Source organism: Epinephelus moara, chromosome 16, assembly GCF_006386435.1.
Source record: "Epinephelus moara isolate mb chromosome 16, YSFRI_EMoa_1.0, whole genome shotgun sequence".
Taxonomy (NCBI): Eukaryota; Metazoa; Chordata; class Actinopteri; order Perciformes; family Serranidae; genus Epinephelus; species Epinephelus moara.
In genome coordinates, this window is record NC_065521.1 from 6,863,880 (window position 1) to 6,881,129 (window position 17,250).

General features: G+C 42.0%; 2 protein-coding genes across 6 annotated transcripts in view; both read left to right on the plus strand.

The window, feature by feature from the left end:
• Window positions 1-4,864, plus strand: part of ndufb11 (NADH:ubiquinone oxidoreductase subunit B11) — a 12,627-nt gene extending 7,763 nt beyond the window's left edge. Inside the window, exons 2-3 of the mRNA XM_050064743.1 lie at window positions 4,118-4,248; window positions 4,570-4,864. Coding sequence (XP_049920700.1) covers window positions 4,118-4,248; window positions 4,570-4,699 — 261 coding nt within the window. The 3' untranslated portion in view covers window positions 4,700-4,864. The remainder of the gene's footprint in view (window positions 1-4,117; window positions 4,249-4,569) is intronic.
• A 3,219-nt stretch (window positions 4,865-8,083) lies between these two features.
• The window catches only part of rtel1 (regulator of telomere elongation helicase 1), a 63,767-nt gene continuing 54,600 nt past the window's right edge, over window positions 8,084-17,250 (plus strand). For 3 of the 5 annotated variants that reach the window (XM_050064603.1, XM_050064602.1, XM_050064601.1), the window contains exons 1-2: window positions 8,090-9,436; window positions 16,672-16,870. In XM_050064603.1, coding sequence (XP_049920560.1) covers window positions 9,335-9,436; window positions 16,672-16,870 — 301 coding nt within the window. In that variant the 5' untranslated portion in view covers window positions 8,090-9,334. Of the gene's footprint in view, window positions 9,437-16,671; window positions 16,871-17,250 lie in introns of all 5 variants that reach the window. The other 2 variants (XM_050064605.1, XM_050064604.1) reach the window with 2 other exon arrangements.

Sequence of the window (17,250 nt, forward strand, 5' to 3'; positions counted from 1 at the left end):
TGTGTGTGTGTGTGGAGGAGAGGAGAGGAGAGGAGAGAGGGAGATGCTGGTAGAGAGATAGTGTGTGTTGTTAGATACTGTTAATGTCACTTATTATGCTTCTTTGCATTGACAGCTCTCTTTTAGTCTGTTTCTGCATCATGTTGAGGAGGGCCATGCCTGTATATATAAAATATATGTATGCAAAAAAAAAAGTGGATCGGTTGCTCGCTGCTAAAAATGTGACCCGTCGACATGATCTGGTTTTGAAATGTGGCCCAGTTGAAATAGTAGCCTAATTGAATAGCCCTGCTGTAGTTTGTTTGTTTGTTAGCTATCTAACAACACTTCAAAAATAATTGTAAGCCAGTCGTGTTCAGTGAATCAGTTTATCATGTACACTCAAAAAATATTTAGGCCTAATATTTAAGATTGTTTGCTTATAAATACATGAATCTGGTTGTTCTATATTTAAAACACATTGGTTTTATTAGTGCTATTAAATAAATCACATTATTACTTATTACACTCATTATTATTACTTGAGCTTGTTTTATTTCTTCATTTCACAGATAGTTATACATCCTTAGTCCTAAAATTAAATTCATTATGAATGTGGACTTAAAATCATTGTTTTATCTTATGGCCTTGCTGCCCTGGCTTTTGGCCTTTGTGCCCTTAAAAAATTGACAACACGAAAGGCCAAGTGGCCTTGCCCCTAAAATGACGAAATTCCAGGCCTGCACATGACCATAGGTAAGTTTTAAGATAAGCTAAACAGTTGTTGTTGGTAAGCTATTTAGTAACAATTTGCTGTCAGCTGGAAAGCACTCTGTGCTTGTTTATAACATAGTATTGGCGGTGGTGGATGAGATACTGCTGACAGAGCAGATTGAAATATCACTTTCCTACATGTTTACATGTTGCTGATCAGGTGTGTTGATAAAGTATTGGCTTTTTCCTCAGCAGGTTTTATTGCACTCACAGTAACAGTGTAGTTGTCATCAACTCACGTTATCTTCACCTCTCTGTCTCCACCGCGGCATCTCTACTCCGTATTTGTGTGTCTGTGTGTATGTGCGTAAAAGTGGCGCAGCAGCCAGGCCGCACAAACAGCAGGAGCAAACGCTGAAGCACGATAATAAATTACACCCAAATGTAAAAAAGCAAGCTAACAGTTACAGATGAAAGAGCAGGTAATGGCAGAGCTTCTCAATACTACGGTTGTTCATAATTTAGAGCCGCGGCTCGTTTACTACTGACGAGATTAACGGGATTAAAGCTTCACACATCTGTGGGAAGAAGCATATATTACACATGTACACGTGTTTGAGATCATAAACGGTTATGAAAAATTAGTACACAAAATGTTTTTTGTTTTTTTTTTAGGGGGGAGGGGGGTGATACTAATTGTTGACTAACTGTGATAGACTGTGTTACGTTCTCCAGTCTGGCGCTCCGAACCGTAGTTGGGAGACACTGGTTTTCTGTAGATTGTCTTTACAACTTGGCTCGTTGCTGGTAACTAGCTCTAGGAGTCCGGACCAACTCTGCTTGAAGAATGAGGATGCAGAACTGACGCCCGTGCAGAAGCACATTTATTTCTCCTCTACAGCAAACATAACATAACATAATGCAGGGCCTTCTCACAGAGACTATGCTGTAACTGGAGCCTGTCTAATCACTGTAAACAGACTGCAACCACCCGTAGCATGAACCGTACTAATTTCATGGTGCATTCCATCCCTACACTCTATACGCCGCTTTACTTCCCACGACATCTACTACGTAACACCGCCTGCCAAATGTCTGTATCTCCCAGGACACAGAAACCGTTTAAGGGCTGGCAGGTAAAAACTGTGAATATTACAAGAAGTGGTGTGAGACCGGGTTTGGCAACAGATCAGTAGCCTACGTGCTCCGTTCTATTAAAACGGCACGTTGGTGAAATGGCCTGTTCGGTTGGTATTCTGATAACTGGGGCTTTACTGGTATAATGCAATAGTACCACCCAGCGGTGAAACCCGTGTACACGTTTACAAGAAAAAAATTGCCCACTCTAAACATTTAGAGATTTTTGTACACGAACTCACCTCTAGAGTGGTGTGGATGAATAAAAAAAATTAAAAAAAAACAATTAACAGTTTATTTCAGGTGGTTAGGCGTTACGTGACATTGTATATGTGATCATATTACCAGAAATCCTGTTGGTAACGCGTTGTATTACTTATGTTACTGCTAAAATATAATATATTACCCCAACGCTGTATTTCAGTGATGTGTGTCAGTTTTGGGCATGCAGTCACATATTGTGCAGCAAAGTGTGCTGCATGTCCCTCTCCCAGTGGAATCTGTTGCTTTTCACTGTCATCTAGCTCTGTGAAGTTCTTGATTAACAAATCAAATTTCTTTAAGTATCCTACTCTGATGTTATGAAATCTGTCACAAATTAAGAGGAAGTGCATTTCTGTCTCTACCTCTCCTGTTGTGCAGCGACTACATATTCTTTCCTCTGTTGGTAGCCATGACTTGTGTGTCGTCCTTTCTCTGTGGCGACACCAGGGGTGTAAATATAGACAGCGCAGGCAATGCAGTTGCACCATGGCCCGTGGGGTGGAGGGCCCAATTGCCACCTGGAAAGGTGGCTAGCTCAGAGACTAGCAGAGGCTAACTGGCTGTGCTTCCCTCCAGTCATGCTGTGGCTAACGCTCCGCTAGCCGCTCCCGGTTTGTTATTCAGGTTAAAGTGGGAAGAAGCAGCAGATCTGTCGGGCAGCTGAGTGAAGTGGAGCCTGAGGAGGAAGCACCGGTTAGCCCTGGTTTCACCACAGGCGGATTCACTTGCTACAGGGGCGAGGAAATAAAACCTGAACAGCCAGTCAGAGTGATCTCTGTCACCGACAAGCTCCGCCGCCGATTCAACATGCTCAATTGGCCAAAAAGCCCCTACGGCACACCGCAAAAACTAGGGCGACAGACGCTCACCGACGGCCAACCGTCGACTTGGTGTGTCAGGGCCTTAACCCATGTCCATCGTGGTTTTCTGTTTTTGAAAACTAGTATTAGTCTATTACAAAATCATATGCTTATTCTACATTAACCGTGAAAAAAATTATTTAACTATAAAAAACTGTTTAGTTAAACTAAACATTTCTTATTTTCCTTTTCCTGTAGTTGTGTCATATACAGAAATGTAATGATGATTGCTGGGTAATATGTATGTTGATGTTGTCCAATATCAGGTCTCTGTTTAATCAAGTAACAAGACAAAACGATTTACATTAGCTAGTTTAGGTTCAAAATCTTTGAAGAGTGACGAGCTTGGAACATCTGTATGTGGATATAACATAAAAGTGGCAGAGAGGCACACTGTTGCCTTTTTCCCTTGATTGTTGCGTCTTTTTTTATGCTTTCAATCTTTTGTGGTGGTTTTCAGTTCCGAGTTGCCACCCACCCGCCAGTCAAGCTAGGGTTTGTTATTATGAATGTTTAGTATCAAAAGTTTCTCTGTCTCTCTCTCTCTCTGTCTCTCTCTCTCTCTGTGTCTGTGTGTCTGTGTCTGTGTCTGTGTGTGTGTGATAAATAGTAACTATGATGCCCAAGGGCCAGTCATAATAGCGTGCACTGGAGCCCAACTTAACTACCTTACGCCACTAGCTAGACTGTGGTCACTGAGTCTGTATTTGGGCAGCATCTGTCTCTGACTTGTATCTCTGACAGTTAAGAGATACTCTGCCATTTTAAATTTAATTTAACAATTTTATTTTCGCTGATTAGTGCTTGGAAAGCTGTGTTGGTTGAGGCTGAACAGTATTAGGTGTTATTTAAAATTTGGAATATACATTTCTCACTCTAATGCTGTCTAACTAGCTTTTGGATGCAGCCATGTTTAACCTGAAATCACTTGTCCCACTTTGGAAACAGTGGTAAAAGTGATCTTATGAATATCACTAAAGTGATATTGAATAGTGAAAATGTATGCCGCTGTTTCAAACCAGGTTGATAGTTAATTTTGCCTGAGCCTGAAAAAATCCTTGAAGTCCTGTCTCGATCTAAGGTGGCATAAAGAATGACCACATGTCGGTGAAGCCAGGTGAAGGTCTGGACTGTATCTGATGCTTCTCTTGTGTGATATTTAGAATCCAGATTACCATGGCTTCTCGAGTGACCCTGTGGTGGATGAGTGGAACATGAGGGTGGGATTCTTCTTTGGCATCTCAGTGGCTCTAGTTATCGGAGGAACATTTATCCACTATTTGCCAGACCATGGGTGAGTTCTCAGTTCCTCATCTGTTCATTTTCAGGGAGAAGATGATGTGTCTCATGCCATGGTGACGGTTCTGCTAAGCCACGTTTTTTTATCAGAGGACTCATTTTTAATACACATTACCTGCAGATGCCTTTTATCCTTTGATTGTTGCTTCTTTTTTATGCTTCAATCTTTTGTGGTGGTTTTCTGTTCCAAGTTGCCACCCACCCGCCAGTCAAGCTGGGGTTTGTTATTATGAATGTTCAGTATCAAAAGTTTTTCTTTCTCCCTCCCTCCCTCTCCCCCTCTCTCACTCTGTGTCTGTGTGTGTGTTCATTCCAGCATGCGTCAGTGGGCAAGAAGGGAGGCTGAGCGTTTGATCCAGCAGAGAGAGGAGGAGGGACTTCCTCTCATCGACGAGAACTACTACGACACAAACAACATTGTTCTCACCCCTGCTGGAGAGGAGTAGGCCCTGCTAACACCCACCTACTGGATTTCATGATTATTGTATTTCACTATGACAGAATAAATTATGTAGTTGTTAAATTGTGTAATTTTAATGTGTGGATGACAACTTCTTGAAACAGCAGTTAGAATGTTTCTCAATGGTGAATTAAAGGTAAATGTTCAGTGATTCGACCCTTGTGATGCTAACTTTCAGTCTTTGACATTTTGCAGTGCTCAGTGCCACAGACACAATGCGGTTAGTAGCAGAAAAGAAATGTGGTTTGAGCTCTACAAATAATTACCATCCATGAACCCAGTGATTGTTGGAAATTCATGAGGAGTAAAATGATAAACAGCTACTCCAGTCCATATGAAGATGGGGTTAAAAACAATCACAGGCGTGCTTTTTCTATGTCACATTTACAAGTACTTCATTCAAATAAACACAAGAAATGTGTGCTCTAGAGAAAGGATCAGCACTCAATGAATAACCTCCTAAGCCCTATGATAAGCTATTATGGCAAGGCTTAACTATACAGACCAGTGAGAGGTGATAACTAACATGTCTTTGGGGTCATCAGGTGGGAACCTCCTTTCACCAGTGTTTCGTCCAGTTGGTCCCACGACACCTCCAGGAGGCTAGACAGTGATCTCTGGCGTCCCAGAGACACTCCCCTAATGCCAGGTCTCACTGCTCCCCACACCGACCCAACAACCTCCTTTACCTTACTTACATATGGCTTTCTAAGCCCAAACAGCACTGCCACCTTCAAAAAACCTAGACTCTGTTTATGCAAGCTCCAGGTAGTGACTGTGCCGATACTAACCTTCCTAGCACATTCACCATACACTATTTCACACGCTACATACATGGCTACGGTCGAAAAGTCCCTCCAATCGTCTTTTCCTAACCACTTTTCTTTGACCTCAATGGAAAATGTCATGAGGTCAAGGGAAGATGTGAAGGAGAATTCATAAGGACTTAGGAAAAGACAACTGCGGTGCTGAGAGAATCCAACTGCACTTATATTGGGCTATGTAATTATGCAACGGTGGATGTTATTAGGCTCGTTCCAGATGAACTGCGCCTCGCCTGGAAAGTAGAGGAGAGCAGGCGGCTGCAGCAGGGGACGGTGACAAAAAGCTGCGGTGAAGTTGGACAGTTTCCCGACAGTTTCCAGCAGCCTTCAGTCCGTACAAGGCTATTCAAGAGAAGGCTGAGACACGGGGTCAAACATGGGGGGATTGCACATGCGCAGTAAAATCTGGTCTGCACTTCCTCAAAGACTCAGTAGATGACGTGAGACCGCGGAATAAAGGGGATGTGCATGCATGTCATTTTCACAGCTTATTACTGGACTGTCACTGGTGGCCTGCGTTGTGGGTGAGAATGACAGAGATGCAATTCCGACAACTTCAGGCAGCCGCCGTCCAAAAGTCCAAGCAGACTGCACCAAGCACACTCCTTGATCGCCTGAGCGGATCCTGCGCTTTTTATCTAGCGCCCCTGCTGTCACCCTCCAGCATCGCAGCTCAAGTTACACTGTGCATGTGCAATCCCCCCATGTTTGACCCCGTGTCTCAGCCTTCTCTTGAATAGCCTTGAGTCCGTACAGGAAGTCACAGACACACTTACATCCTGTCTGGAATGATGTCAATTCATAAAAAAAGTGATCAGACCCATATATCAGTTTGTTTTCAGTCTCTAGTTGTTTTAATTATGATAGATTAATTTTTTAAGATGCTTTACAGGTGATCTGTAGTTTATGTTCATGGTTTAACCTCCATTTTACATGAATTCTCCTGGGGTGGGGTGCTTGCTGCAACCAGCTGGAGAGGAGTATAGAAAATGATGAGCCAATTAATTTTTTATTTTCTATGAAGGAATTGAGGGACGCTATTATGGCAGGGGCAAACACCACCCCAGGGCAAGACAGACTATCTTATGAGCTGTTTAAACACCTGGATGACATAGTGTTGGAGGAAATCCTTGCTTTGTTAAACACAGTGTGGGAGGAGGGGTGCTTGCCGAAGGAATGGAAACATGCAGTAGTGGTTCCGATCTTGAAGCCAGGCAAGAAGGCGTCTGACCCTGGCTCATGTTGGCCTATAGCACTTACAGCAATGCTCTGTAAAATAATGGAGAGGATGGTTACCAATAGGCTAGTGCATGTATTGGAAACAAGAGGGCTCTTTGTTAATGTCCAGAATGGGTTCAGAAATGGACGATCCACAATGGAGTCAGTTACACTGTTGGATCAAGATATTAAAAAGGCGTTTAATAATAAAGAGGTGGTGGTGGGTGTATTCCTGGATATCGAGAAAGCTTATGACAGTCTGTGGAAGGAGGGATTACTGATTAAAATTTATGATCTAGGAATTAGGGGACGAATGTTTAACTGGATCCAAGATTTTTTAAGGAAAAGAACTATACAAGTCCGGGTAGGTGGGGTCAGCTCTAAGGTAGTAGAAATAGAGAACGGTACACCACAGGGAAGTGTAATATCACCAGTGTTGTTTAACATGATGATAAATTACATTTTTGATAATATAGGAAGAGGATTTGGGCTGTCCTTGTTTGCTGATGATGGGGCCATTTGGAAAAGAGGACGAAATGTGGAATTTATTTTGAAACAGGTTCAAAAGGCACTACAGACTGTAGAGGAATGGGGGAATACATGGGGTTTTAGGATTTCAGTGTCCAAAACTAAATATATGATTTTTGGTTTTAAAAGAAAGTTACCGAATTTAGGGCTGAACTTATATGGTCTACAACTGAAAAAGGTGAAGGTTTTTAAATTTTTGGGTGTTTGGTTTGAGGAGCGCATGTCATGGGCTGTGCACATAGGTAAAACAGTGGAAAAATGTGAAAAAATCATTAACATCTTAAGAAGTCTGGCTGGGTGTGAGTGGGGAGCAGTCAGGGGAAACATTGCGACTAATTTACCAGGCCATGATTACATCGGCTCTTGATTATGGGTGCTATGTGTACGGTGCTGCCTCAAAAACTGTGCTGGCTAGGTTGGACGTCATACAGGCAAAGGCCCTGAGACTCTGCTGTGGAGCCTTTAGAACCTCCCCAATCCCTGCACTAGTTATTGAAATGGGAGAAATGCCCCTATGGTTAAGGCGCATTAAGTTAGGATTACAGTACTGGATAAAAATTAGTAGGAGTACTCAAACCTTCCCAGCTAGGTGTCTGTTACAAGAGGTGGAAGAAGGCAGGCATGAGCCATATATTGCCAGAATAAATAAGTGGGCAAGGAAACTGGGCATGGAACGGGGTGGCATAGTGGAACAAACAAGCTGGGTATCAATACCACCGTGGGTAATGCAGGACTTAAACATCAAGCTGTGCTTTCTTCAAGACAAGAAAGAGGTGAACATAATACAAGAATATCTCAACTCAGTCAGGGAGGAGAAGCTGATAATATACACAGATGGTTCTAAGGATCCAGAGAGTGGGAAAGCAGGATTTGGGGTGTAGGTAGATCAGTTAAAACTCAAGTTTGATCAGCGTATCTCAGATGGAAGTTCTATTTTTACTGCAGAATTACTGGCAATTCTCTGGGCTCTGAGGTGGACTGAGGAAGAAAGACCAAAATCAGTTCTGATTTGCTCGGACTCAGCAGCAGCTCTAATGGCTATAAGAGGAGGTATATCGAAAGCTCGGCCGGATCTTGTTAAAAAATTATTGTATGTATTGTTTCGAGTAGAAAAGAATGGGTGTGAAGTCATGTTTTGTTGGGTTCCTGGACATGCTGGAGTTGAGGGAAATGAAATCACCGATTCTATAGCAAAGGCAACCCTGCAGAAAGAAGTAGTAGACTTTAATATATCTCCAGGAAGAGTGGAACTGAGAGAGAAAATCAAAGAGGGTGTGGAAAAGGAAAGGCAGGAACTGTGGGAAAAGGAGACTAAAGGAAGGTATTATTTTTCTTTACAGCCTTTGGTTAGAAAAATTAGTTATAGCTCTGGAACTCGAAGTGAATCTGTTAAAATCTGCAGACTGAGGCTTGGGCATTGTGGATTAAATCATTATGTGCATATTATGGGGCAGCATCCTGATGGACTATGTGAATGTGGGCGATCAGAAACAATTAAACATGTTTTTATGGAATGTCAGATGTATAGAATAGAGAGGAGGTCTTTCTATAAGAAGCTGGCAGAACTGGGTGTGGACACATTTTCTATTAAAGCTATTTTTGGCCAGGGTGAGAACCGCCAGATGATAACAAAAGCAGCCTTACAGTTCCTGCGTGAAGCAGGGCTGTATATGAAGATTTAAATAGACTCTGTCCAGTGGAGGGCAGTGATACGCCAAGTAGCGTCAAAACTGCCGGAAATCGAGAAGAAGAAGAAGAAGAAGAAGAAGAAGAAGAAGTCATTACAATGCGCATGAGCACTGGACTGGAATCGGAAAGGTGGCGGCAAGATCGGGCGTGTTCAGAGAGTTGGACAGGTCTTAGTCATTGTGCAGTTACTGCGACCAAAGCAAACAGTAGTAACTGCTCGCTTTACGGCATTTAGACAACTTCAAAGTGTTTGACAGTTTACCGAAGCTACGAGGAGTTTTTATAAAGTGCGCAGTTAGCACAACGGTAACGTTAGTTAGGTGACGAATGCTGCTGCTGCTGGTCGAAGCTAGGAGACAATAATGCCTTCACTAACTCTGAACGGAGTGACAGTGAATTTCCCCTTTCCTCCATATGACTGTCAGAAGGACTACATGAGCAAAGTGATTGAGTGTCTTCAGAAGGTAACGTTAAGTATTGCTGAGAGTTACACCTGTTTTTGTAATGTTTCTTAGCTAGACAGAAAAGTAAAAAGCTAAAAGAAACGTAAAAAACGTAGTTTTTGAAGTGAGAGCTCCGTGCTTTACAGTCCTCTGTGTCAAGGGCGGAAATTCCACATCATTGTGTGTGTGTGTGTGTGTGTGTGGGGGGGGTATAATTTAATTAGTAATGATAATGTTTAGAACAGCTCTTATTAATACAGCAGACCCTATATGAAGGTTTTTAATATGTTCAACCTGCATTACCAAGATCAAATTAGTGATGGGCAAAGCAGTTCTTTAGATGTTACTGAATCACTAGAATCAGTTCATTAAAAAGATTCATTCAAAAGATTCGTTCTCCGAATCGTGGTGGGAGGAGCCCTGACTGTGAACTGCGTAGTCTGACTCACTGAACTGATACATGACTGAACGATTCATGATTCAGTTCAGTTCACAGCTTCCGGGAGTGCTGAGTCTTATTACTGGCCAGCCTAACATTTTAAGTTTGTTTATCTGCAAATTAAGTCTGTTAAAACAATGGGGAGGTGTGTGATTGTGTTCAGTGGCTTGACTCCTGGCTACATTAGCCGTTAGCTTGGAGAAAACGGTCCCTATGAAAGTGTGTCACTGAGAAGAAATGATTTGAATCACTCAGGGATCGGGGTTACGTCGTTCTCCGAGTGATTCGTTCTCCGAGTGATTTGTTCACCAAGTGATTCCTGAAACCGCTGCCCTCAAGCTCGAGTTGCTGGCCTCGCTGAGGAAAGATATTGTTGATATTTTTAAAAAGGAACTCCAGGATACTCTCGGGGATGCTCTGTCTACTATCAAGCTCTACCTGCAAGCGGTGAAGACACAGCTGGCTAATGATAAAGCTGCTACCGATGCTACCATGTCCATGCTAAAAGGTACGGTCGGAGAGATGGAGCACGCACTCACCAAGTGCTCCGATGACATCGCCGTGATGAAAACTACTATCAAGTGCCTCACAGCTAACTTAGCCAAGCTGGAAAATAAATGTGAAGACTTGGAGTCCAGATCGCGGCGTAACAACATTAGGATAGTGGGAGTACCGGAGGGTCCTGACACCTGTACCACTGCTGCTGTAGCCGCCTTACTGAAGGAAACGTTCGATCTGGTAAAGGAACCGCTTTTGGACCGGTCTCACCGGACCCTCCAACCCAAACCCAAGCCCGGTGATCATCCACGAGCCATTGTGTGCAGATTTCATTATCACAGTGACTGTGTTGACATCTTGCGCCGCGCTAGAGAGCTCCGACAGATTAAAGTCAGAGGCCTGACCATCTCAGTCTTCCCTGACCACACTGCCAAGATAGCTCGGGCTCGAGCTGCATTCAACGAGGTCAGGCGCCAACTTCGTGGCATTGACGGTGCTCAGTATGGTCTGATTCATCCAGCGCGACTTCGCATCACATACAACGGTGTTGAGAAGGACTTTGTTTCAGCGGAGGAAGCCAGCGACTATGTCAAAACCTTGATTTCTGGGTGAGATCCAATAGCTTTTCAGATCTGTGTTCTGTTATTGCTTAGAGTTTGTGGACTCACTAGCCTTAATTCTCTACCTGTGCAGTATTAGGTGGTTTTCTGGTTTGTTGCACTAACTAGGTTAGTGTCACTATTGTTTGTTTATAGCAGGCAATTTTTTCCCACAATCTTACTGGATACTGTTATATAAAAAGGCTATACCATATTTTGTATTTTTGTACTTCAGATCAGATCAACACTACCTCATTTTATGCTCTCTGCATCTATTTGTACAGTACTTAGGGCCTACTGTTATTTGTTAATTGGTATTTTCATGTGCTTTACTGTATCCATCTGACCTATGTGGAAATTTGATTTGTGTTATTAAGGCGGTCATCTTTGTTGTTTTTTTGGTATGTTCACCTTTTGATGAAACAATAATTTGTAATGTGAGTTTTTTCAATATAACGTGTATATCATTGCGCGCATACTGTTAAATAGTGTGAAGTCGGGAGTTTTTTTTCTCTCTTACTTTTGTTTGTTCTGCGTAGTCTCCGTGTTGTTCAAACATTATTGTGGACAACTTTTGGTTATTGTGGGAAACACTGCTGTCTCCTTTGTTCTGTGGTTATATGGGGACTTTGGGTGTATTTGTGTTTAGGGGTATGTTGGGGGGAGAGTGTCCCACCTTGGCTCTCTGTGACCATTTGCATTTTTTATTTATTTTTTTTTTTAATTTAAATGGTTAATGGCAATATAGATCCCAGCAGTGCTGGGTCAGGCACACCTCTCAGATTTATTAGTTGGAATATCAGAGGTATGGGTAATCCTGTTAAGAGATCTAAGGTTTTTACACACTTGAAACGTTTAAACTCTGATATAGTATTTTTACAGGAGACTCACCTTCACATTAAAGATCACCATAGGTTACATTGCCCTTGGGTAAGTCAAGTCTTCCACTCAAACTTTAATTCAAAAGCTAGAGGGGTTGCCATTTTAATTAACAAAAAAGTTCAGTTCTCATCCACTGATGTTATCGCTGATAGGAATGGTAGATACCTCATAGTTGCTGGTACCCTAATGCAAAAAAAAGGTTTTGTTGGTAAATGTATATGCCCCGAACTTCGATGATGTTGAATTCGCTAACAGATTGCTGAGTAACATCCCCTTCTTGAATACTCACCTGCTGATCCTCGGAGGGGATCTAAATTTTGTTTTTGACCCAATCTTGGATCGGTCTAATCCTCGTAATCTGACTCAATCTGCTATGTCTAAAGCATTCTCTGATTTTATGAAACAGAATGCTCTTATTGATCCGTGGAGATCTCGTAACCCCTCTATTAAAAATTTTTCTTTTTTCTCCCAGGTGCACCATTCATATTCTAGGATTGATTACTTCTTTATTGACAGTACTCTTAATTCATGTGTAAATTCTTCTGACTATTTAGGTATTGTAATATCTGACCATTCACCGTTATTATTAGATATTCAACTTTCTACCTATAAACGTAGCCCACCACTTTGGAGATTTAACTCTCTTCTTTTGGCAGACAAAGAATTTTGCGAACTGATTTCAAATTCTATTGATGAGTTCTTGTCTTTCAATCAAAATGACTCCTCTTCATATTCATTGCTATGGGAGACACTTAAATGTTACCTGAGAGGTCAAATTATTTCTTACTCTGCTCTTTCTAATAAAAAGATTAATGCTAGGCTCAGTGAACTTACTTCTGCGATTAGTAACCTTGATCAAAGATATGCACTGAACCCTTCTCCGGAACTACTTAAGCAGCGTTTTGATTTGCAAGCAGAATTCAATCTCATTTCAACTAAAGAGGCAGAGCGCTTGTTACTACGCAGTCGTGGCTCATATTATGAACATGGCAACAAGGCAAGTCGTTTACTGGCACATCAGTTACAACAACAGGCCACTTCACATTTGATACCTAGTATTAAAAATGCATATGACACTATTACTACAGATCCTTTGGAAATTAATGCTACTTTTAAATCATTTTACTCTTCATTATATAAATCTGAATTAGGGATGCACCGAGTATTCGGTAACCGAATATATTCGGCCGAATATTGCAAAAAAACACACATTCGGTATTCGGTGGAATAAGTTAAAAGCAAGGCCGAATAATAGCGGCGTGTTTTGATAACGCAATCAAATAGCATGCTCTGACAGGCCGAGTAAAATGTCGGCAGTGTGGCGATCCGCCCGTCACCACACTCGCATTTGCGACGAAAAATAGTTTTGAGTGAGCAAAATAGGCTTAAATCATTCAGCATGCTGTGCGAGCAGCCTACGGATTTCAACCACCAGCAGAAACGAAAGGCGAATCCCACCGATTGTGGGTTGAACGGGGGTCACAGACACAGACAGTAATGTATTCCTGTCAAATACGGCGGCCATCGGCTTACCGGTGAAGGATAAGTCGGCTCCCATAATATCCTCTTCTTGGCGTGTGGACTGCCCAGAAGTACCTTAACAGCCGAGCCAGCCGAACACAGGTATGTGACGTGTCAGAGGAGAAACGAGCCGGCCCACAAACTTCACCGCACTTTAGGGACTGTTCTTTACTTATGAAGGGACTGTTCTTTACTTGTCAGGGGAGGAGGGTGGCTGGTTGATTCTTATTGTATTTATTTATTTTATTTTGATCCCCCCTATGTTAATCACTTATTGTTGCTGTTTTTGAAGTATGANGATTTATCTTTTTATAAATGACAAAAGGCACATCTGCCTAATTTTTGCTGTGGTATCGTGATACTACTCAGAACCGTGATACTTTCACTGGTATCGTACTGTGGTCCCAATTTTGGTACCGTGACAACACTAATCTGGAGGGGGTTCATCTGCAGAAACTAATGAAAAACTAAACAACGATATTTGGTATTCGGTACTCGGTATTCGGCCAAGCGTTTAATATTATTCGGCTTCGGCCACAAATTTTCATTTCGGTGCATCCCTAATCTGAATTTCTTACAGACAACACTAAAATGAACGAATTTCTTCAGAACCTTTTGAATCCTGTCATTGATACTAATACTGCCAGGCATCTGGACTCCCCTCTCTCCCTTGAAGAAGTATCAAATGCAATTAAAGCTATGCAATCTAACACAGCCCCAGGCCCTGACGGGTTTCCGATTGAATTTTTCAAAACATTTATTGGTAAATTGGCACCGCTACTTTTATTCATATTCAGTGAATCCTTAGAAAGTGGTTCATTACCACCAACTTTGACACAAGCCACTATTGCTCTCCTTCTCAAAAGGGACAAAGATCCAACCTCCTGTGGTTCCTACAGACCATTATCTCTACTTAATGCTGATGTAAAGGTGTTGGCTAAAGTAATTGCATCCCGCTTAGAGAATGTGCTTCCTCATATTATATCCGAAGAGCAAAATGGTTTTATAAAGGGACGTCAGTTGTTTTTTAATACCCGTACACTTTTCAATATAATATAATATGATATGGGAGTACTTGTTTGCAATTTTAAAGAAATTCGGATTTGGTGATAAGTTTATTTCTGGATTCGCCTCCTTTATTCGTCCCCTAAAGCCAGTGTCCATACTAATGATATTTACTCTGATTATTTTGCCCTTGGATGTGGAAGTCACCAAGGTTGTCCTTTGTCACCTTTGCTCTTTGCCATCGCTATCGAGCCTCTGTCTATTACATTAAGATCTTCCCCCTTATTCAAAGGAATCACCCATAGTGGAATTGGATATAAATTATCGCTGTATGCGGATTATTTGTTATTGTATATAACCGATCCTACACTTTCTATCCCTGCTGTTTTAAGTATTCTGGAGAACTTCAGCACATTTTCAGGTTATAAATTAAATTTGGGGAAAAGTGAGTGTTTTCCCATTAATACTGCAGCATGTCATCTTCAACAGTCAGATTTACCTTTTCAATTTAGTCCATCGGGGTTTAAATACCTAGGTATTAACGTGACTCGTTCTTTATCTAGCCTTGCATCTGCTAATTTCACTCCCCTTATCTCAAAGATTGCATCCGATATTCAAAGATGGGGTAACCTCCCCCTTTCATTAATCGGCAAGATCAATGTTGTTAAAATGAATATTTTACCAAAATTTCTATTTTTATTCCAGTCAGTTCCTCTTTTTCTGCCAAAATATTTTTTTGACTCACTGGATAAGATAATTTGTTCTTTTATTTGGGGTGGGAAATCACCTAGGGTTCGTAAAACTTTACTGCAGAGATGCAGACTTAGTGGAGGACTTGCATTACCTAATTTTCTAATTTACTATTGGGCTGCTCACATCCATAAACTTTGCTACTGGTTAAAATATCCTGGATCCTCTTGGTGTAAATTGGAACTATCATCCTGTATCATCATCATCATCATCATCTATACCTGCTCTACTTTATTCCTCTTTACCTACAAAACCTTCTCTATATACTGATAATCAAGTGGTTCTTAACACACTCAAGATCTGGTATCAATTTAGACGGCACTTTAAATTTGTAGCTGCATCTTCCTTGGGTCCTTTAAATAACAATCATTTATTTCCTCCATCACTTTCGGACTCAACATTTTCAGTGTGGTATGACAAGGGTATTACACAATTCAAATATTTATATGTAGATGGTGTCTTTGATAGTTTTGCCAATTTGTCATCTCTCTACGGCTTCCCTGTTACTCATCTGTTTCGCTGTTTTCAAACTCGCAATTTTGTTAGTGTTTCCCTAATTAGCCAGTAGATACATAGAAACATCCCAGCAGGCTGTGCTTCGCAAGCGTACAAAAAAGTTTTTTTTTTTGGCTTTTTAAATCGTGAAGGTTTTACTGCACTTAGAATCACGCTTACCGCTTATATCCAGGTGGACTCCTCATGCCTCCTTTCCCCTGCAGCATCTGCACATGCTGTGCCTGCTGTCTGACTCTCGCTCTCTCGCTCCCTCTAGCAGCCCCTCTCCTCAGCGAACAGAGAGAGAGAGAGAGCGGGGGAGGTGAGGAAACAGCTTGTTGTGCTGCAGGGGAAAAAAACCTTTTCAACCATCTGAGCATTTTTTCATAACGATAGTTTGGAAAACGTCCTATCGGCGCCGATTAATCGGCCAAACCAATTAATCGGTTGACCTCTACTTTAAATGCAGGAAAAACATACTTCATTGTTTAAAGTGATAGTTCAGGTTTTTGGACATGAAGTTGTGTGAAATGCTGACCATCTGTAGCTCTGATGTGACAGTGTCACTACTGTCAACGAGCCTCCTGCTCTGAGAAATGGCCCGTAGCTTACCGGNCCCACAAGACAGCACGAGAACAGAAATCAATTAGACAGTTCATCACCACGCCGTGCAGGTGCGCAGGATAGCAACGGCTAACATCACCACGCCGTGCAGGTGCGCAGGATAGCAACGGCTAACGATAACTTCATCGGCTGTTTCCAACAGAGAACCAGTAGGCTATTATTAGTGAGGAAAAAGATGTACTAGCCCTATAAATACCTACTACTACAGCGCGAACACCGGCTCAGGCTCACGACAGATGAGGGGGGAGGATGCAGTCTTTTTAAAGTTATAAATGCATTGTGTTGCGTATGATAATTGTGTAAATGTAAGTGTCTGTTTGTTTGGGAAAATTCTTATTCCATGTTCTGTCAGGAGGTAACTGCTAATAAGCAAGAAAACACAGAATTTGGGAGAAACACTCTTCAAAGTTGAAACCAGTGTCATGTCTGTCTGTGTGTTTTAGTCACAGAATGGGGTCCTGGAGAGTCCTACAGGTACTGGTAAAACCCTCTGCCTCTTGTGTGCCACCCTTGCCTGGAGAGAACACCTCAAGGACACCATCTCTGCCCACAAGATAGCAGAGAGGCTAGGTGGAGAGGAGATGTTCCAAAACAGACCCCTGTCATCCTGGGGAACAACTGCTACAGACAGTGACGCGCTAAGTATGTTCATAACATATCAGCAGACAGCTTAGTGCACTTAAAACATGTTTCAGTGGCTATCTTCTTCAGGACTTCAGTTTTGGGGTGCCCAGTAGCTCAGTAGTTACAGCACACAGCCCATGTATAAAGGCATTGTCCTTGCTGCAGTGGCCGTGGATTGGATTCCAGCCTGCAGCCCTTTGCTGCATGTCATCCCCACTCTCTCCCCTTTGACACTCAAGTCTGTCCTGTCGAATAAAGGCAAACCAGAGCAGGTGAAATTGATTTACAATCACCCGTGGTTCCTAAATGGACAGATTGATATCCCTGAAGTTTAACTGATTTGGTGTTATACTGTGACCATTAAGTGGTACTCTTTGGACTACTTTGACTACTACATT